At 38.5% G+C, this 22918-nt stretch overlaps 1 protein-coding gene across 23 annotated transcripts in view; it reads right to left on the bottom strand.

Moving 5' to 3' along the window:
* The window catches only part of LOC127854237 (eukaryotic translation initiation factor 4E transporter-like), a 78723-nt gene that overhangs the window by 43356 nt on the left and 12449 nt on the right, over positions 1-22918 (bottom strand). For 22 of the 23 annotated variants that reach the window (XR_008036994.1, XR_008036995.1, XR_008036997.1 and 19 more), the window contains exons 6-13: positions 21583-21852; positions 20932-21130; positions 17488-17527; positions 16797-17036; positions 13442-13599; positions 12704-12848; positions 11900-12094; positions 8199-8318 (exon numbers count right to left, since the gene is read on the bottom strand). Coding sequence is in view for 6 of the 23 variants with exons in the window: in XM_052389258.1 (XP_052245218.1) it covers positions 8199-8318; positions 11900-12094; positions 12704-12848; positions 13442-13599; positions 16797-17036; positions 17488-17527; positions 20932-21130; positions 21583-21852 (1367 nt within the window). In the remaining 17 variants the exon portion in view is untranslated. The remainder of the gene's footprint in view (positions 1-8198; positions 8319-11899; positions 12095-12703; positions 12849-13441; positions 13600-16796; positions 17037-17487; positions 17528-20931; positions 21131-21582; positions 21853-22918) is intronic. The other variant, XM_052389339.1, reaches the window with a different exon arrangement.

Here is a 22918-nt window from a genome sequence, read left to right as displayed (position 1 = left end):
AGACGACCTGGTATGAGTAAGACGATAGAGAAAATTAGATGTTCTTGCAACGAACGATAAGTTCCTGATTTCCAAATACAAGGAGTGAAAATATGATCACCCCCGTGTCTGCAAGTTAACCACGACTGATATGTGTTGGTTGAAACCATCACAAAGGAATCGTGAAAATGTGTTGTCAATGAACAAGAGGGCCAAGATGGCCCTAGTTTGCTCACCTGAGAGGAGTCGGTTCATTCAATCTTTACCAAATGTCAAACTTGACCTTGATATTGTTCAGACAAACATCCTGGTCAAGTTTCATCATTATTTTATCTGCGAGTCATGATCAATGTACCTATGAAGTTTCATGATCCTAGGTGTAAGCATTCTTGAGTTATCATCCGGAAAACATTTTTCTAAGTTGAGTCACCGTGACCTTGACAGCCATTGTGTGAATACATTTTTTGGCACTGTGACCTTGACCTTTGACCTAGTGACCTGATAATCAATAGGGGTCATCTGCGAGTCATGATCAATATACCTATGAAGTTTCATGAACCTTGGCATAAGCGTTCTTGAGTTATCATCCAGAAACAATTTTACTATTTCAGGTCAACGTGACCTTGACCTTTGACCTAGTGACCTGAAAATCAATAGGGGTCATCTGCTAGTCATGATCATTGTACCTATAAAGTTTCATGATCCTAGGCATAAGCATTCTTGAGTTATCATCCAGAAACCATTTTACTAATTCAGGTCACCGTGACCTTGACCTTTGACCTAGTGACCTGAAAATCAATAGGGGTCATCTTCGAGTCATGATCAATGTACCTATGAAGTTTCATGATCCTAGGCATAAGCGTTCTTGAGTAATCATCCGGAAACCATTTTACTATTTCGGGTCACCGTGACCTTTGACCTAGTGACCTGAAAATCAATAGTGGTCATCTACGAGTCATGATCAATGTACCTATGAAGTTTCATGATCCTAGGCCTAAGTGTTCTTGAGTTATCATCCGGAAACCATTTTACTATTTCGGGTCATCGTGACCATGACCTTTGACCTTGTGACCTGAAAATCAATAGGGGTCATCTACGAGTTATGATCAATGTACCTATGAAGTTTCATGATCCTAGGCCTAAGCATTCTTGAGTTATCATCCAGAAACCATTTTACTATTTCGGGTCATCGTGACCTTGTCCTTTGACCTAGTGACCTGAAAATCAATAGGGGTTATCTGCGAGTCATGATCAATGTACCTATGAAGTTTCACGATCCTTGGCATAAGCGCTCTTTAGTTATCATCCAGAAACCATCTGGTGGACGGACGGATCGACATGAGCAAAACAATACCCCCTCCTGCGCCAAAAATGTGACTTCTACTGTGTTCACATGTTTTCACTATATACATATAGAGAAAAATGCCCTGCCCACTGGTGGCCATGTTTTTTCACTGATCTCGACCATTTTCAAACTCGTCCGAGATATCAATAAAACCAATGTTTTGACCAACTTTCATGATGATTGGGCAAAAATTGTGCCTTCTAGAGTGTTTACAAGGTTTCTCTATAGCAAAATAGGGAAAACTGCCACTATATACATATAGAGAAAAATGCCCCGCCCACTGGCGGCCATGTTTTTTCACGGATCTCGACCATTTTCAAACTTGTCCAAGACATCAATTGAACCAATGTTTTGACCAACTTTTATGATGATTGGGCAAAAAATTTGACTTCTAGAGTGTTTACAAGGTTTCTCTATAGCCAAATAATGAAAACTGCCCCGCCCACTGGCGGCCATGTTTTTTAACGGATTGGAAGCAATCAGATGAGCTAAAAACAGCTAAAACGAATTTTCGCTTATCAAGATGTAGATGTGCAGGTATATTCATTAGGATACCACATAATTGAGAAAATCAAGATACGTTGTTCGATGTGATCATCCCTAACCTTCCCTGCTCTCATCTGTATAAGATGTAAGGAAGGTTGTGGTAGAATAAACTATATTCTTGCCAAGATAATCTTCTAGTCTAGACACCACTGAATAGTGGTAAATAATGACAAAAAGATGGAAATCTGTGTCATTGAATAATCCCGAGATTAATACAATTAACTTAAAAATAAAGCTGAAACGGACGTAAGAAAAGACGTCTCAGCAGAAAGACCGGTGACCGGACCGGTAAATACCGACCGGTGGCCAGAACCATTAGTCAAGGATGGGTTGGGAAAGAAATCACGGCAAGCCGAACTTTCCCACTCACAACACACTTGAAAATTGGTAGAATAGGAAAGTGTTTAACACATATAAGTTTATGACCTATCTACAGTATAAAGCCTCTTTCTTGAACCAATAAAAGGCGCCTTTAAAATCCTGGAGAATACAGGTGGTGAAGTCATCGATTTGCGAAGTACGGAAATATGATTGACAGTGGTACCTCCGGAATCGGAGGTGTGATGGCAGAAAAAGGTTAAAACCCTAGGAATAACCTTAAGGGGGTCCACCCTTGCCGGTAGAATGCTTGGAAGTCTTCATTCTGACTTGATTAATCCAGTTACTTCAAGACTCCTAACTGTGACGAATTCCGAAAGGAATACGACCAGTTATAGGAAGACGGCTGTTATGGCCAGAAGTGTAATAGAAGAAGAACTTTAAGATGAGGTCCCTCCAGATCCTAGCAGCTTAGATCTGATTTCAATAGCTCCCAAGCCATCTACAAGACTGTAGCCGCCATGCAGTCAATCTGATAGGCAATTCTATGTATCAGAACTCTTGTTGATTCCAGTAGCTTGAAAATATGCACTGTCGTAGGAGCAATAGAAAAGCAGAAGTCGATACGAAATGTCGTCTTGCTAATCCTGCTAGCGTCACTTATGTGTCCCAACTGTTCCATGACACTGACTGCAAAGTCTGTAGCCGACAAGTAAAGGCGGTTAAAACAATTCATCCTTTGCGTCTCGAACATAAATTAATAGAGGTCAAATAGTAATGTTCGACCTAAATGCTAGACTCCAGCCGATCTATCTGCAAGACCAGTAGTATGCATGTAGCCGGTTGAGATAGAAGAAGAAATAACAGATATACGTATTTCATAATCTAGTATTAGTAAGTCATAACCAGCACCAGAATGGATAGCTGGTCAGGAAAAAAAAACATAGACCAAGTCAGCGGAGGTCGCCAGTAAAACATCAGTATTGAAAAACACAAAATGTCATGTAGATTGTTGAATCCATAAAATATAGTATTCAATACAATCATAGCCTGGGGTATACAAATAGGTAATGTAGACGATACCCGTGATACTATAAAATTGACAGATGAAAACACAGTGGAATACCGGTGATTGGTAACTGGTGAACGAACTAGACCGGTTAATGACTGGTAACTGTAGCCAGGTGAACGGACCAGTCATAATATGACCGGTGACGTTACCCGCTAAAGACCAAAAAATGGTGGAATCCATATGGTCTGATATCAATGTCAAGCACTGCTCGGAAAAGAAGATCGTGCCAAAAATCCAATCCGATGGCGATGAGACATCACTAAAGAAGAAAGAATAGTCTGATGATGATAACGAAGAAGAGGAGGAAAAATAATCCGCTGATGATGAACGACTACTTATTCTGACCGGTGACCAGTGATCGGTAATATGACCAGTGAATGGTGACCGATGTCCGATGATCGGACCGTTATGATATAACTGCGTCAGAATGGAAATATCTGGTGCAGAAGAATGACCATCGACGAATTCATCTGAAAATGTTAACCGGAAAACAACGGTAGATTATCAGTATTAATAGGCATAAAGTGTCCTTGTAGTTGTAGTGGAGAAATGAACACCTAATCCCAAAGCCTGAAAGTTAAACGAACTAGTGTTCGTATACAAATACGGCTCGGTGGCTGCAACATGTGTGGATGCCATAACAAAAACCATCACACGTGGAATGGAGACATGATATTCCTAAAGGAATATAATGGAGAACGTCAATATGACCAGTAGGTTCATTAACGCCTACGTGAGAAGTGCCGAAATATTGTTCGGCTACGCTGAAAATATTGTCTCCTACAATATTGTTTCCGTGAGCATTGACGTGATCGATTAAGAGCGTATCAACGCCGAGAACTGCTCAATGAAGGAGAGGTATGTTCAATAACTATCCTGTTGTGCTCAATGAAGGAGAGGCATGTCCGATGTCTATCCTGTTGTGCTCAATGAAGTCCAATGATGTCTACGTGAAGGTTGACGATGTCCTCGTTTCCTGCGATGTTGAGATCTGGATCGGCTGCCCTGTCGAGATGTAGATCGGCTGCGATGAGACCGTGATCTTCTACAATACCGTCTCCGTGAGTGACGAAGTGACCGCTTACTAGAACCGCGACGATGAGAACTGCTCGAAGAAGAAGAGCGTGTCCGATGTCTACTCCTTGATGAAGACGATGCATTCGACGACGAATAGGTGGAAGAAGAATAATCCAATGATGAAGACCGAGTTCTTCTTCTTGACTGGTGACTGGTGTTATCGGTGGCAGGCCTTACTGATGACTGTTGACCGGTGATCAATGACTGGACCGGTGACCGGCCAGTCATATCATGACCGGACTGGTGACATGCCGGTCATATCATGACCTGACCGGCCTTTCGGACATCGATCAATGCAGAGCCAAAGGTCCGTGATCAACATTCCCGGTGATGTACCGGTCATATGTACCGGTACCAGTGTTGTCACCGGATAATGACCGTATGGCGATGCCAAATGGTCCGGCATTGGTGGATGACCAATGCCATCGGGCAAAGACCGGCTGACGGGTGTCGCCATATGGTCTGATGTTGACCGACTGTCTAAGAGACTTAGCATAGTACGGTCGCATAGTGCCTGATACCCGGTGACTGATGCTGCAACTTGTCATCCATGGTCTGCGAAGTCACTGGGTATTTATCCACTCTTGTTTCTGCGGCCATCATGTAGTCGAATATATAAAAAACAAGAGCAAAACATATTCAACCATAAACTGGTTACAGACCAGATTATCATACGGCACATAAAATCATTATTTGACCATAATGAAAATTATAATAATACTTCCGTAGATCATAAATTAAACAAAAGTTTAATTCAAAACAGATGAAAAACAAGGCTATTGTCAAGCAATATGGTTCCCTACCGGCTCCACTATTGTCAGAAATTCCACTATTTTCAGATTTTTTTGGGGGGTTACCATAGCAATCACAATTTTTATTGAAGGAACAAAATGAAATGACGTGCATAATGGCCATATTGCCATCTATCCATGTTGCAAGTTTCATGCAAAAATATTAAGAACTTTTTAAGTTATCGCAGGATCCAGAAAACCACCATTTTCAGCAGTTTTTTTAGTCTATTTGTTGCCATAGCAACCAGAATTTTTGACGTAGGAACAAAATGAAATGATGTGCATAATGTCCATATTGCCATCTATCCATGTTTCAAGTTTCATGAAAAAATATGAAGAACTTTTAAAGTTATTGCAGGATCCAGAAAAGTGTGACAGACTCACAGAGCGCAAACCATAGGTCTTCTCCGGTGAAACCAGTAGGGGACAATAAAATGACGATCAATTAGATTGTAATACGGAACGTTAAAATCATTATTGCACACAATGGAAAAGGATAAACAATCTGTCAATAGAAGAACACACTTTGCATGATCTCGTAACACATTAGAAGAACATGCTTTGCACGTTCTGTTCTAGCAATGTATTAGAAGAGCACGTTTTGCACGTGGTCGTTCGCGCCTGAAAACACCCAGCATGGTAGAAATTAACCATTGTTCGATAAAAACAAGCATGGCTTACCTTTACAAATGAAACAAAATCAATATTCACATAAATTAATCCGAATGAGAAATAACGAGAAACCGTCGGAGACGGGTGATGCTCCCCAAAGTTGTTTTTTGTCACAATATTGCACTATATATTCAGATAAAAGGAAACGTCTTGAGGGGCATAATTTTGGACAAAATAATATGATGGATGGTTTAGCAACTTAAAAATTTCAAAGGGCCATAACTCTCTAAACATTGCTATTGTCAAGCAATATGGTCCCCTACCAGCTCCACCATTGTCAGAAATTCCACCATTTTCAGATTTTTTTATTTTTATTTTTTGGGGGGGTTACCATAGCAACCACAATTTTTGACATAGGAACACAATGAAATGACGTGCATAATGTCCATATTGCCATCTATCCATGTTGCAAGTTTCATGAAAAAAATATTCAGAAATTTTAAAGTTATCGCCGGATCCAGAAAACCATCATTTTCAGCAGTATTTCTAGTCTATTTGTTGCCATAGCAACCAGAATTTTTTACTTAGGAACATAATGAAATGACGTGCATAATGTCCATATTGCCATCTATCCATGTTTCAAGTTTCATGAAAAAATATGAAGAATGTTTTAAGTTATCGCAGGATCCAGAAAAGTGTGACAGACTCACAGAGCGCAAACCATAGGTCCCCTCCGGTGAAACCGGTAGGGGACAATAAATCATCTAACCAGAACCCACAAATAACATGCGCATCTCCTCAAGGTAGTTAAGCTTCCCATAAAGCTTCATTGAATTCCAGTCAGTAGTTGGAGAGAAATAGCCCGGACAAGAAATGCACTATATGTACAGTTTATAGAAAATTTCAAAGGGCCATAACTCTGTGAAAAATCATCCCACCATAACCGGCTGATACTATGCACATCTCCTGTTGGTAGTGAAGTTTCCCATAAAGTTTCATTGAATTCCCGTAATAAGTTGCTGAGAAATAGCTCGGACAAGAATTGCACTATATGTACAATGGAAAATTTCAAAGAGCCATAACTCTGTGAAAAATCATCCAACCAGAACCCTCTGATAATATGCACATCTCCTCTTGGTAGTGAAGCTTCCAATAAAGTTTCATTGAATTCCGGTCATAAGTTGCTGAGAAATAGCCCAAACAAGAATTGCACTATATGCACAGTTAATGGAAAATTTCAAAGGGCCATAACTCTGTGAAAAATCATCCGACCAGAACCCGCTGATAATATGCACATCTCCCTTGGTAGTGAAGCTTCCCATAAAGTTTCATTGAATTCCAGTCATTAGTTGCTGAGAAATAACCCGGACAAGAATTGCACTATATGTACAGTTAATGGAAAATTTCAAAGGGCCATAACTCTGTGACAAATCATCCGACCAAAACCCGCTGATAGTATGCACATCTTCTCTTGGTAGTGAAGCTTCCCATAAAGTTTCATTGAATTCCGGTCATTAGTTGCTGAGAAATAGCCCGGACAAAAATTGTGCAGGGACGGATAGACGGACAGACAGACAGACGCACGGACAGACGAAGCGGCGACTATATGCTCTCCCCCAAAGTAAATTTTGGGGGAGCATAAAAAGATAAATAACACAATTTATCTATTCAAAACCCCAATCAACCAAGTGAAATAAATCGAAAAAACAATTTTCAATTCAGAGCCATAAAAGACACGTATACACCTGGTTGATCCGGAAAGTATATTGAGGGTTGGAAAGTATATTGAGGGTTGGTTACCGATTTTTGTCAAGGTTGCATTGCACTATGTTTAACCTGGCCTGTATTACAGTATTGAGGTGGCGGATTCCCAGTTAAAATTCCGGATGAGTTAATTCCCCTTGGAAAAGAAGCATGAGATAGCAGGTCAGTATTTATGACATTAAAACTTACACACACAAGATGTGTTTGTGAAAAACTATGCCCCCCCATGTATTTGACCTTTGACCTTGAAGGATGACCTTGACCTTTCACCACTCAAAATGTGCAGCTCCATGAGATACACATGCATGCCAAATATCAAGTTGCTATCTTCAATATTGCAAAAGTTATGGGCAATGTTCAAGTTTTCAGACGGACGGACAGACCGATACAGTTCAACTGCAATATGCCATCCTACCAAAGGCATAACAAGTAAAACAATTAAATAAAACACAAAGCCTGCCAAGCAACCGTTTAACCCTTTGTATGCTGGGAAATTTGTTGTCTGCTAAAATATCGTCTGCTGAATTTCTAAAATAAGCATTTTCTTCGATTTTTTACAAAGAATACTATTAGAATAACAAACAGTTTGGATCATGATGAGACGCCACGTTCTGTAGTGTCTCATCTGGATCCAAACTGTTTGCAAAAGCCTTCAAAATTCGGTTCCAGCACTGAAAGAGTTAAGGAATCTTACTCAGTGGAGAGTTGAATCCTGGTGTAGTGTTTCCACTACTGGAGTTGGAATCCAGTCGACCGTAGAGCAAGGCCTTCAATCTGGGCTCTAGCTCTGATGGCATACTCTTCATATCAGGTGCTGTAGAAGAATCAGCAGTATGCTATTGGTAACCTTCTATAGCAGATCATAGGAGAACCAGCAATCACTTTGTAACTTTCTACAGCAGTTTTATCAACATAGTCTGGTTATGAACTTAATCAAACACGGGGTTCCCGCTGTCGATCGCCATTGGCACCAAAATAAATATTCTGGCGACTAATTTTCGCAAATGGCGATTTTTCGATTATTTTCTGCTTAATATTTCCTTCAAATTACATAAGATGCTCTGTTTACCAGCCACTTTACGGCAGTTGTTATGCAATTGATTTCCATGATGTAAGCAACACTGCTGAAACAAGGGCTGTTTGTAAAACATGCATGCCCCCCATATGGGCTGTCCGTTGTAATGGCAGCCATTGTGTGAATACGACTTTTGTCACTGTGACCTTGACCTTTGACCTAGTGACCTGAAAATCAATAGGGGTCATCTGCAAGTCACGATCAATGTACCTATGAAGTGTCATGATCCTATGCAAAAGCGTTCTTGAGTTATCATCCGAAAATCATTTTACTATTTCGGGTCACTGTGACCTTGACCTTTGACCTTGTGACCTCAAAATCAATAGGGGTCATCTGCGAGTCATGATCAATCTACCTATCAAGTTTCATGATCCTAGGCATATGCGTTCTTGAGTTATCATCCGAAAATCATTTTACTATTTTGGGTCACCGTGACCTTGACCTTTGACCTAGTGACCAGAAAATCAATAGGGGTCATCTGCAAGTCACGATCAATGTACCTATGAAGTGTCATGATCCTATGCAAAAGCGTTCTTGAGTTATCATCCGAAAATCATTTTACTATTTCGGGTCACCGTGACCTTGACCTTTGACCTAGTGACCTCAAAATCAATAGGGGTTATCTGCGAGTCATGATCAATCTACCCATGAAGTTTCATGATCGTAGGCGTATGCGTTCTTGAGTTATCATCCGGAAACCATTTTACTATTTCTGGTCACCTTGACCTTGACCTTTGACCTAGTGACCTCAAAATCAATAGGGGTCATCTGTGAGTCATGATCAATCTACCCATGAAGTTTCATGATCCTAGGCGTATGCGTTCTTGAGTTATCATCCGGAAACCATTTTACTATTTCGGGTCACCGTGACCTTGACCTTAGACCTCAAAATCAATAGAAGTCATCTGCAAGTCATGATCAATGTACCTATGAAGTTTCATGATCCTAGGCCCAAGCGTTCTTGAGTTATCGTCTGACAACCACCTGGTGGACGGACGGACCGACCGACCTACCGACCGACATGAGCAAAGCAATATACCCCCTCTTCTTCGAAGGGGGGCAAAATCAATGGAGCATGCAACTGTCGCAAAGTGGCATGCAATGGTGATAATTGCGATTATCTCGGGTGTTGTGACAAGTTATCTTAATTGGTCGGCAGTTTTATTGCTTCAGAGATAAGGCAACATTGAAGTATACCGACTTTGCGCTATGTGAAGTGTTTGTCACAGTGTTCATAGCCGATTAACGACCGTTACCTTGACAACCATGACAATCAAAAAGGTAAGTATCAATTGTTTTTAGAAAAATCGGTGTAATTATAGAAAATAATTAAACATTTTACATGTATTTGTTATAAAGTGGTTTAAAAGGGCAGGATAGTTCTGTTTCACACGTCAAAATGGCAAGTTCAGAGTGTATAACGACTTTTAGAAAGTGAAAATAAGATTCTGATAATGTTGAGACTCATTCAACACGAAACCGTCGGAGACGGGTGATGCTCCCCAAAGTTTTTTTTTGTCACAATATTGCACTATATATTCAGATAAAAGGAAACGTCTTGAGGGCACAGTAGCTGGGGGTACAAGAATTTTTTATAGAAAATTTCAAAGGGCCATAACTCTGTGAAAAATCATCCGACCAGAACCCTCTGATAATATGCACATCACTTCATGGTAGTGAAGCTTTCCATAAAGTTTTATTGAATTCCGGTTATTAGTTGCTGAGAAATAGCCCGGACAAGAATTGCACTATATGTACAGTTAATGGAAAATTTCAAAGGGCCATAACTCTGTGAAAAATCATCCGACCAGAACCCCCTGAAAATATGCACATCTCCTCTTGGTAGTAAAGCTTTCCATAAAGTTTAATTGAATTCCGGTCATTAGTTGCTGAGAAATAGCCCGGACAAGAATTGCACTATATGTACAGTTAATGGAAAATTTCAAAAGGGCTATAACTCTGTGAAAAATCATCCAACCAGAACCCGCTGATAATAAGCACATCTCCTCTTGGTAGTGAAGCTTCCCATAAAGTTTAATTGAATTCCGGTCATAAGTTGCTGAGAAATTGCCCGGACAAAAATTGTGCACGGACGGACGGATGGACGGAGCAGCGACTATATACTCCCCCCAAAATAAATTTTGGGAGAGCATAAAAATGCAAACTGTCCCCCACTAACTTTCACCAGCTAACAAACAAAAACCAAACAAAGACAGTTGTTAATCAGAATTGACTTTCCTTCAATATGATTTCCGACACACAATCTATGCTGTTTGAACTCTTTATATCAATTCATTCACTTCCAGATGTACTGACTGTTTTAAAAAAGATGAACATATTTAAGCACATGAAAGTCGATTTGACATTTGATATACACAAATGCTTATTATATTTGACTGTTGTGCTATGGGCTCTATGTAGTATGCTAGCACACATTAATATTATTTATATACTACACATTAATTGATTATTATTAGTATTATATTAATATAATATTTTCTTTTTATATTTTCAGATTACCAGAAAGCTGCTGAAGCATCCAAACTGTGGCAACATATTCAGGCTGCTAAGAAGGTGTCAGTCAACAAGACTTACAACTGATTGAATGTGCCTTTATTAAATGAACACTGTTAAATGTGTTGTTATTATTAATAATACTGTTATTAAATAAATTCATTTAACACACTGTAAAATGCTCAGTTTGTGTTTGTATCATAATATGATCTTCATTGCCCAAATGTAGCCCCAGTGTGGCGACAACATTTTTAATTTGGCGGAAGTAAGTAAGTAGTTTGTTTCCTTCAAACATGACATACATCTATGATTTTCAAATTTATAATTGTATAATTATACTTTAGTGGGGAATGGCAAAAACCTTTGATACATCTATGACCTCATAATTCATCATTATTTTGTTAAAATCAATATTCCACTATAAGGATTACCGCGGGGGTGCGGTGGTCGAATGGTAACACTCTGATCTACCATTCCAGAGGTCCCCGGTTCAATTCCCGGCCGTGGCACTGGAAATTTCAGAAATGCTTCAAATGTTTCCCACCCAACTAGGGATGCACTGGTATGGAACCCAGGTAATTCTCACGTGTATCGGTGCTATACACTGAGCATGTAAAAGAACCAAGGGATCTATTCGCAAAGAGCTAAGGTATCGCACCCGGATTCCTTGTTTACCAATACTGTCTCTTCTGCTTGCTGTCTCTTTAGCAAAAACTAAAAGGACCCCATTGGAAATAAATGCTTGCACTTTCACGGGTTATCCTTGACTGCAAGGTCTAAAGAAATACATACATACATACACTTACGAATAGATCTGTTTCTGTCAAGAGCAACAGCGTTGTTGATCAATGCCGTCACAAAGGTGTCATTCCCAAACTCCAGGTGATGCTGTTTGTCACTGGATGCAAATGGCGACAGAAATGATGACCTGTCAAACAGCATATTGGCAGAGGGTGGAGGTGGTGATGGTATCACTGGGCTCCGAGATCCATTCAGAAGATCTGAACAATAACAAGGGGCTTTGATTTGGCTGTTGGCAATTTTTGTCTGTGAGAAAATAATTTCTTAAACTGAAGCTTTTTTTCTAAAATTTGAAACTCATTCGCTTTAAAGCCCATAAATACTCAAAATTAATTAATATTTTGTACAATAGTTCGAAAAATAAAGACAATACATATACAAATATCACCATACCATATCTAACGTTGAAATTTTGGCTATTGCTAAGTAACACTGTTTTTTTTATGGGTAAACTTATATAACGTAATGTTTTGCGAAGTATTTGTAGATTTTTAGAATTTACATTTCTTAAAGCTTGATTTAATCAGGAGAAAGTCTGTTTTGTGCGAAAGATCCTCAGAATAAATCCCAAGTGGGCATTGAACCAACGATCCAAGGTCAATCATGATTTTACCATTGCTATGGTTTTCTGTAATAATTGTTTGTTTATAGATTGAGCTGAAACAGAAATTGCTAAAATCTTGAATAATAGAAATACAAATGTTCTCTACAGAAATATTTTCTGATAGATATAAGGAGTTTCAAGTGATGTTTTCCATTAATATGTTCATGTTTTGATAAGAAAGAAGTAGGGTAAACATGCTGCTTACCATTAAGATAGCCGAACTCTTCCTCTATGAGTGAGCTGCGCCGACTGTTCTCCCTGCTGGACTTGCCCTGCTGGCCCCTTCCCTCACCCCTGTACTTTTGGAAGAAGCGGCTGGAACCTACATCTCCTGTCACATCCTCCTGCTCCTGTACGTGATTCATACATGTAAGCTTAAACAATAGTTACACTGTAACTCCAATATAACGCCGATAACAGGGTCCCAAACACAAGACAGCGTTTTAAACAGATTGGAATTATAAGTTCTGAGAATTCATAAGTTATTGCATGGTTGTGTTGTCATCTGCCAATAAATGCATATAAACCCTACAATATCGATAACTGTATACATACCACTTTTTAATGTGCTTATATATCCGATTATCCTATATAAGTGTGTTTAAGAATTTCATTAACACAAACATACGCCACGATTCTAGGGCGTACATGTATTACAAACAAATCGGATATTGACTGATGCAATTTGTTTTTGAAAATTAGAAATTGGCAAATATAAGTGCTGACGAAATACTCAATTTTTTATGACGAAATATCCTGCTGACAAAAATAATATGTTTCACAGTAAGTAACGACTTAATAAAGATTTTTTTCAGAGAACTGTGTAAAATAACTTGAGTAACTTTTTAGCATGGCATCTAATAGAATCTATTTACAACATTAGACTCTGTGTGTTGGTACCACTGATAAGCAGCTTGCATTCCCCACTTGAAACACCACTTACAGCTGAGAACAGCCCAGGAAGGTTGCTGAAGAAGGAGAGGAAGTCAAAGGGAGGAGGTTGAGTGTCAGTCTTGGTGGGATGGCATTCAGGACCATTGGTCTCAGGAGAGCTTGATTCATTGGTCTCCAGGCTTCCATTTCTGTCAGACACACTTATCCCTATACAAAATAAATAACAGCACGTGAAAATTATGCAAAACGATGTTGGATACTTAAAAATAAAATATTTTATTGTGAGTTAACTAACAAATTAATATGTTACTTTTGTAATTTTATTATGATAAGCCTATTGCCTAAATTGCATGCATTTATTTTATAAGCTGTGCTATGCACATGTCTGAGCTTTAGCCTTCAATGTGAAAGTGAACTTTACCCTTATGATGACACATACCATGTGGTGAAAACTGTTAGAATATCATGTATTTTTATTATGATGAATATATCAGTTACAGTCTAAACAAACTGTTTTTTGCCTACATTTGAAATTGACCTGTGAGGGTTACAGCTTGTACTTGACCTTTGACCTTAAAGTGTGACCTGGATCTTTGAGGTAGCGAAACAGTTAGGACACATGACTCTCAGTCCCCACATAGTGAACATTTATTGAAAATCATTTTATAATTGAACGGCAGTCACAATGATTACAAGCTGTATTATGACCAAATTAAACCTTTGATATCTATGTGTGACCTTGACCTTTGAGGTAGGGAGACAGAAATAACAATGAAATATGCTGTAACATAATGGTGTTCTTAAAAGATAAATTATTTGAAAATTAAAAGAAAATGAGTTAGAGCATGGTCAAACTGTTTATAGCTAAGGCCTAAATTAAAATTGAGTTTGTTTGCCCTTTACCGACCGACCCACTTTTTACCCCCCGACCCAAAAAATTTTATTGCGATTTCTGAAAACTTATTTTTTTTATTTTCGTTTTTTTCGACGATGACAAAAGAGCCGAAAGCAATATTTATTCATGTGCGTATTTATATCCCTGTCTATTATTATCGCCCCTGACCGATCTAGGTCGCTCCGATGGTTGGAATTTCATACGCCCCAGAATAGACAGTAATGCAAGCGTCTATAACCAGCATCGCGATCGGCGGTGTTCCGTGAAAATGGCCGAACGACATCATACTTAACCATTGGTTCGCAAAAGTAGTCGGACATATACGAGTTTACGTTCGTTGTACACATGTTGTTAACGTGATCCAAGATGGCCGACAATTAAAAGAAATAACGATGCTCAGCGAGAACAAATAACTATCGAATTTACGACGGACATCATATAATTAGTATCGATTAATGAAAAGATCGTGTCATTCTACGATTGAGCATAGGTTTTAGATACAAATAAAACTCTCTTTTTTTTGCAAATGTATGAACTGAATGTCACAGAACAAGTGATGAAGTGTTTGAAAATTGGAATGCAGTCTACTCGCAAAGAAAAATACATCTAACAGTTACAGGATTTTTTTTGTCGAAAATGCAAAATAAAAGACAAACATGATTTGATTTATATGCAAGTGGATCTGTGTTTAATCAGATTCATGTGCATATTCTGCTCTATTATGTTTGCCACACTGAACAGTTTACTGTAATGGCATTTTAGTGAAATGGATATGTAAAGGTAAACTTATTTAATTTATTAATGTCTCTTAGCTAAATACATCGACAACACTCAAGTATATATGTTTAAAGCGTTAGTATATCCACAAACTGAAACTAACACCCACTGTCCTACAGTGGGACTTACCACCCTCTCCCCCGTTGCGCCTACACCGAAAGGTCCTGCAACGTACCTATCCAGATCCAGAATTTATTTCCCCAAATCAAGTTTTTATGCTTATGTTAGTTGCAATAATACAACTCCCAGCTATTGACCCTCTGAGCTGTACGTATGTACTCATAAACGCTCAGAGCATTCAAGAAGAAATAATGCTTTATAATAATGTTCAGTTTGCACTTTTATGAATTTTCTTTTCCATGCTGAGACTATGCACTTACCGGTCAAACACTTAAAATTGAGGCCTGTAAAAACTTCAACAGGCCTGTGAATTGTTTCTCCTGGTAGGCAAGTCTGGCCTGTAAAATGTAATGGTCTTTCGCCACGTCTGAATTTTTCCATTTAAGGCTTTGGGCTGTCTTTCTACACTCCTTCAATGCTTGTTGCATGCTAATTAAGCCCAATTTAAGGGAAAGTTTTAAGTTAAAAATAAAAGCTGTCTGGCTGTTAAATAATTATAAATGCATTTGAGCAATTAAAATCATATAATGAACAAATATTTGATGTAATAAATAACACACAAGCATGCATTTGATATTAATATATGCAAGAAACAGCAAACAAGATAATGTTAAGCTACATAGGGCTTCGTACACTGCAACAGTGCTTTAATAAAAGTGTTTTAAATATTCATAGACTATTAGTGTATTAAAAATATCATTTCTCAAATAAAATAAAATAATTTTCCTACCTACCTACCCACCTGTAAAATTTAGGGTCGGTAAAGGGCAAACCAACAATATTTTAATTGTGGCCTAAATTGGACCTTTTACATCTAATGTGACCTTAACCTGTCAATGAAAGAGGAGCATGTCACAAACAATACAATATATCCTCATAGTGATAATTTGTACTGTGTTATTTAACAACAACTGGCACACATATTCATCTCCTTTGATAAGTTCAGTTACATTTTCTGTCAGTCAAAGAAATACTATGACATTTTTTAAGTTGAGTTTATGCAGTAACTTTAGTTCAAGTATATGTCAAGCAAAAGCTGAATATTAAATTAATTAAGAAATTTGATCATTCAAGAATCTAGACTTTCACAATTTACTTTATTTGATCATTCAAGAAACTAGATTTTCACAATTTACTTATAAATGCAGTTGAATTACATTACCTCAGCAAAGCAAGCTCATTGATTAAGCAACCTACACATACAATTTTAGCACCTTTATATGACCTCTAAGTGTGATCTTGGCTTTTGAGGTATGGAGACAGTTGTAATATGTAACTATATGGTGATCATTTGTGGTAAGTTATTTCCAAATTGCGTAATAAATGTCCTGATAAGCTGTTGTATGGTCATACCTTTGACCTCCTGTATGACCTTAAAATTAGAGGAAGGTGAAAAAGAATAACACCTTACAAGTCTTAAAAAGTTGATTTAAAAAAATAATATTTTTTTAAATTAATGCAGAAATTAAAGTCTACCAAAGCTAGGATGCACAATCAACCCTGCAAGCACAAATGAACACTTGATTATTGTTCCTGCTTAACGTGCGTTCTGCAAGCAGGATTGACAAGAACATAACATTTAACATTAATCGCCAATCTAGCGTTTATAAACCTTCGTTGTGGTCTTGGTCTTCAGACTCTGAGCATTCACCCTCCTCTCTGTCCTCGGCCTTCTCTTGAGTCTTGATTGCAGTGTGAGTCTCCGCCTTGTCCTCATTGGTTGGGTGGTCGCTTGCCCGCCTCTCCCGCTCAAAGCCATGGAGTTCAATTGTGTCTGTCTTGCTGATTGGTCCGCCACTGAACCACTCTGGCTCCTCTTCCTTGTTAGAGTCGCGACGGTCTCGACGGTGATCTGATTGTGTGATATTAATTATACAGATAGTTTACAACAAGATGTATGTAAAACATTTATGTTTGTCGACAGCCAGTCATGTCAATTTTATTATTATATTACAAGCATATTACATTTTGCATTCCCTGTGGCCTTGCCTTCATAACCTTGATCAACTGATCTAAAAAATAATTTTTTTTTTCTGCTTTAAGGACAACCAAGTTAAATAATAAAAAAAAATTCTCTTTAAAGTTTCATGTGAGAAGCACCAGTTACCTTTGACATGTTGACCTTAAAATTAAAATGTATCTTCCTCCCAAGCAACCAACTTATGAATTTGTACAATCGCAGGTTAAAGCATTCTCTAGGTATAAAATGGAAAAGTAATAGTCAATGGACAGACCAGACTATGATGGATATTTGGATTCGTTTTTTTATAATTAAGCACAAGAGGTAAATGTACGGCACTCACTGTATCGGCTCCCATGATCTCTGAAGTCTCTGTCTCGATGCTAAAATAATGTAGCAACACAGATTCAGAATTATTACAAGAGATTGCCAAGCAATATGGTCCCCTACCAGTGAAACTCCACCATTGTCAGTTAATTTAATTTTTTTTATTATATATAATTGTTGCCATAGCAACCAGAATTTTTTTACGTAGGAACAAAAAGAAATGACGTGCATAATCTCCATATTGCCATCTATCCATGTTTCAAGTTTCATGAAAAAATATGAAGAAATTTTTAAGTTATCGCAGGATCCAGGGAAGTGTGATGGACTGACAGACAGACTGACAGACAGACAGACAGACGGAGTGCAAACCATAAGTCCCCTCCGGTTTCACCGGTAGGCGACAAAAATATACAGGAATTTGAACATTGTTAAAATACTAATTAAGAAATAGAAAACCTCACTTCAGGCCCTATGGCAGAATAGTGACCAGCCAGGCAGTCCCAAATAGTGTATGAACCGAAGCCAAAGGCTAAGTGCATATACTATTTGGGGCTGCCTGGCTGGTCACTATTCTGCCATTGGGCCTGAAGTGAGGTTTTCTATTTCTTATATTATACCAAACGTTTTTGTGCAGATAAATGTCAATAGAAATACCCCCACATGCCGCATTGACACATAATATTTTGCATGTCGTCTTCACAAAAAACAGCAGACACCATGCTCAATTTTTAAAACGCACTAAGTGACCCCGTGACCTAGTTTTTGACCCGGCATGACCCATATTCAAACTTGACCTAGACATCATTTAGATAAAACTTGTGACCAAGTTTGGTGAGGATTGGATGAAAACTACTTAAATTAGAGAGCTGACAACATGGTGAGGCTTAAAACGCACTAAGTAACCCTGTGACCTTGTTTTTGACCCGGCATGACCCATATTCAAACTTGCCCTAGACATTATCAAGATACAACTTCTGACCAATTTTAGTGAAGATTGGATAAAAACTACTTGAATTAGAGAGCTGACAACATGGTGAGGTTTAAAACACACTAAGTGACCCTGTGACCTAGTTTTTGACCCGGCATGGCCCATGTTCGAACTTGACCTACAAATCATCTAGATAAAACTTCTGACCAAGTTTGGTGAAGATCGGATGAAAACTACTTGAATAAGAGAGAGGACACCATGCTGAATGTTAAAAAACGCACTAAGTGACCCCGTGACCTAGTTTTTAACCCAGCAAGGCCCATGTTCAAACTTGGCCTAGACATCATGTAGATACAACTTCTGACCAAGATTGGTGAAGATCGGATGAAAACATAGATGAAAACTACTTGAATTAGAGAGCGAACACTTAATACGGACCGACAGACAGACCGACAAACAGACAAGTTCACTCCTATATACCCCCCTAAACTTCGTTTGTGGGGGTATAATAAACAAGGGCTGTTTGTAAAACATGCATGCCCCCCTATATGGGCTATAAGTTGTAGTAGCAGCCATTGTGTGAATACGTTTTTTGTCACTGTGGTGGTGGTGGTGGTGGTGGCAGCAGTGACAGCAGCAGCAGCATTACAATACTTATACTTAAGAATGATCAAATGGGAAAAGGTAACCTAGCACTGGCAGTAAATATGGGGCTCATTTACAGGTCAGATTTGGAATCTCTGCTGTAAAATGAGATTTTAAATGAATTTAAGGGAGGCAAATGCTGTAATAAAAAGAACATGCATAAACGGTAGTTGTTTCCCTTGTTTGAACCATGCTAAATCCTTAAAATGCCTATTTCCAGTAACTGTGACATTCACCTGTGACCTTGACCTTTGACCTAGTGACCTCAAAATCAATAGGGGTCATCTGCGAGTCATAATCAATGTACCTATGAAGTTTCATGATCCTAGCCCCAAGCGTTCTTTAGTTATCATCCGGAAACCACCTGGTGGACGGACGGACGGACGGACGGACCGACCTACCGACCGACATGAGCAAAGCAATATACCCCCTCTTTTTCGAAGGGGGGCATAATAAAACAATATAAATGCCATCAATATTTATCAGTTACTATTAATATTATGTACCGGTGTAAAACCACCAGATGACATTTTTGTTATGGAAACAAAGGAAACAATACTAGAAAAATCTTTGCGTTGTAAAACTTGCACAAATGTTACGAATAACTAACATTCTAGCCGGCACTATGAGATGCGTGCGCATCTAGTCAGCGGGGCGCTTTACTGTATAGCGCCCGCTGACTAGATGCGCGCGCATCTTTACCGGGCACTATTCAAAATAACGGACCTGTGTAGTTTATATACGCAAAAAAGAAACAAATTTATGTGAGGTATAATATAATGTTATATATGCTCAACTCTTCCTTTATTTAAATAAAAATTGAAATTAACAAGGCATGCTTGTAAAACATGTATGCCCTCCCCCCTCCATCCAACTGAAAGAAAAACTCACCGTGATCTTAACCTTATATCACTTGAATTGATAGTCATAAGATGTCATCCTTTATCAAGACTAGCCAGCATACAAATTTATGAGTACGGACATCGATTTTGTTTATACAAGCCTCTGTATCATTGACCTTTGATCAGATGACCAAACCTCTGTGACATTGACCTTTGATCAGATGACCAAGCCTCAGTGACATTGACCTTTGATCAGATGACCAAGCCTCTGTGACATTGACCTTTGATCAGATGACCAAGCCTTTGTGACATTGACCTTTGATCAGATGACCAACCTCAGTGACATTGACCTTTGATCAGATGACCAAGCCTCTGTGACATTGACCTTTTATCAGATGACAATGCCTCTGTGACATTGACCTTTGATCAGATGACCAAGCCTCTGTGACATTGACCTTTGATCAGATGACCAAGCCTCTGTGACATTGACCTTTGATCAGATGACCAAGCCTCTGTGACATTGACCTTTGATCAGATCACCAATCATCTGTGACCTTCAATCAGATGCCTTCAAAATGAATATGAATCTTCCTATCAACCCAAGTAACCAATTTACCAATTTTCATGATAAAATATTTGAATTATCAAAATTTAGTGCCTATACACATTTTCTGCTACAAGCCCCTGAGACCTCGACTTTTGACCACTTGACTTTAAAATCCACCTTCTCCCATGTAACCGCAAAACAAGTTGGCATTATCATAGGTAAAAGCATTCCCAACATATTGTGCGGAAAATAATCTTACTACGACCAGCCCCTATGTTTCATCTGTTTACTTCAAAATCAATTGCTAATTGCTGGTCAAAGCATTTTCTAGGTATTGCAAGGGGGGCGGAGAACAACAATAATAATATAACATTTACTACAAATTATTTATGGACTACTCAGTAAATATTTTTAACAGATTGAAATCATATTACAATAAAAACTGAAACAATAATTATAATATTAAAACAAATCCTTTTTTATTATCAAAACACTCACTGTATTCCTTTCACTTCTGTCTTCCATATCCCGCCGAGAAAAAAGCCGGTCTCGGTCAAATCTCCGATCATCCCGCTCAAACCTGTCGCGTGGATTGCGGAAATCCCGATCCCGGTCCCGCTCAACCTCGCGGTCTCTGGGGCTACGGAAGTCTCTGGGGTCCTTGTCAACATGCCGGTCAGAGCGTTCCGTCCTAGCGCTATTGAGGTATATTATTGTTTCAGAAACAGCTTTGTCATGCATATAATGGCATATGCAATTTAATACAAAAGCATTTCAAACATATGTTTCAAGAAGAAGATATATTCTGTTACACTAAGATTGGCAACTCTGTTTTCTGTAACAGTTCAGACACATGCTGTTGGGTAACACAAAATTGTTTTTCAGTCAATATCCTGTTTTTCAGAATGTTTGACTATTCATGAAAACACAAATGCCTCAAGTATGAAATAATACATGTCTATTTTTTCTAGATTGTACACAATGTTTGTTTTTATGTATTTAAAAGTTCCAACTGAATGTCGTTATAAAAGCTCCTATTGCAATCTGTATATTAGTTTCAATATTGTATATGATAACAATGCTAAAGTTATTTAGTGGATACTTTTCATATGTTGACCGTAATGCACAATGACATTATGGAGATCATACCTATACTCTGGCTCACTTCTCTCACTTCCTCGCGTCCTTTCTCGATCTATCTGGCTTTCTCGCGTCCTTTCTCGATCTATCTGGCTTTCTCGCGTCCTTTCCCGATCTATCTGGGTGTCTCGTGTCCTTTCTCGATCTATTTGGCTGTCTCGCGTCCTTTCTCGATCTATCTGGCTGTCTCGCGTCCTTTCTCGATCTATCTGGCTGTCTCGCGTCCGTTCTCTGTCTATTTGGATGCGTCCACTTCCAATCCTTCGCGGGTCTCTTCTACTATAAAGAGAGATATCACACTTTATAAAATACTTTAACAAACCCAAAATACGGTGTTAATACAAAACAAAAACAACTGAAACAATTTCACAAGGAAAACGGATGTGAATTTCAGTCCTTAAAACTATGATTTTTGGGATAAGAACAGAGTAACAAATCAATCTGTTCCAATTTTATGGCCAGATCCTTATTCATAAGATACACACATGACAGGGCTTTAACAGGCTTCCTGAAAAGTCCCAAAAAATGCCTGTCAACCGGCCAGGCTGATGGAAAAGTTAGCTTGTCCGGACAAAAATTCACCTGACCAAAAAAGCCTGAGTTTATAACTGAATAATTAACAGTTTAACTCATATTTATTGCAATGTGCAGTCTGTGTATAAGTAATAGATAAAGTACAACAAAATACTTACGTGTTCTAGTGATTACAGCTTTGAATTCTAGTCAGACTCAAAATAATTTAACATAACACGACTACGAATTGATTAGTAGACTTGTACCGTATTGGATCGTTTCAACATACGTCATAATGCAACCAACATCTGTCAGACTTCCACTTACTTTGAAAAGCTCTTTTTACCCGTTTTGCTTCATATTCTTTCGAATTTCTTTCTCTTCGCTTAGCTTTCTTTTCTGGCCTGGTCTAGCGCCATTGAAGAACTTTAGCAACGACATTTGTTCATGTATAGTTTTTTTGTTACCTTTGTAATTGGATAGATGGTAATATGTCGGACCAATGAAATTGACATTTTCGAAAAACAACAAAGGGAGATCAATCTTAAAAACCAGTGATGCGTTGAAGTTTTTAAGTTAATGACAAAAAGGCTCGACATTGACGAAAAGAGTGATTCTAGTGTAATTGTTCTTTTGGCAAGTATTAGACTTATCCGTATTAAGTCATATTTTTTTTGGCCCGTCACAAGTACCAGCAATTTTAGAAACTTCGCAGGACCGTAAAGAATTTTGCCGGACAAGACCGGCGGTCTGGCCTTTTCACGAAGCCTGCTTTAAACAAAAAGGGAAATATCTGGATACAAAATAAGTTTAGTCATTATTCTTAATGATT

Source organism: Dreissena polymorpha, chromosome 1 (genome assembly GCF_020536995.1).
Source record: "Dreissena polymorpha isolate Duluth1 chromosome 1, UMN_Dpol_1.0, whole genome shotgun sequence".
NCBI lineage: Eukaryota > Metazoa > Mollusca > Bivalvia > Myida > Dreissenidae > Dreissena > Dreissena polymorpha.
Note: the sequence above shows the minus strand (reverse complement) of the source record. Positions and strands in the feature narration are given on the sequence as shown.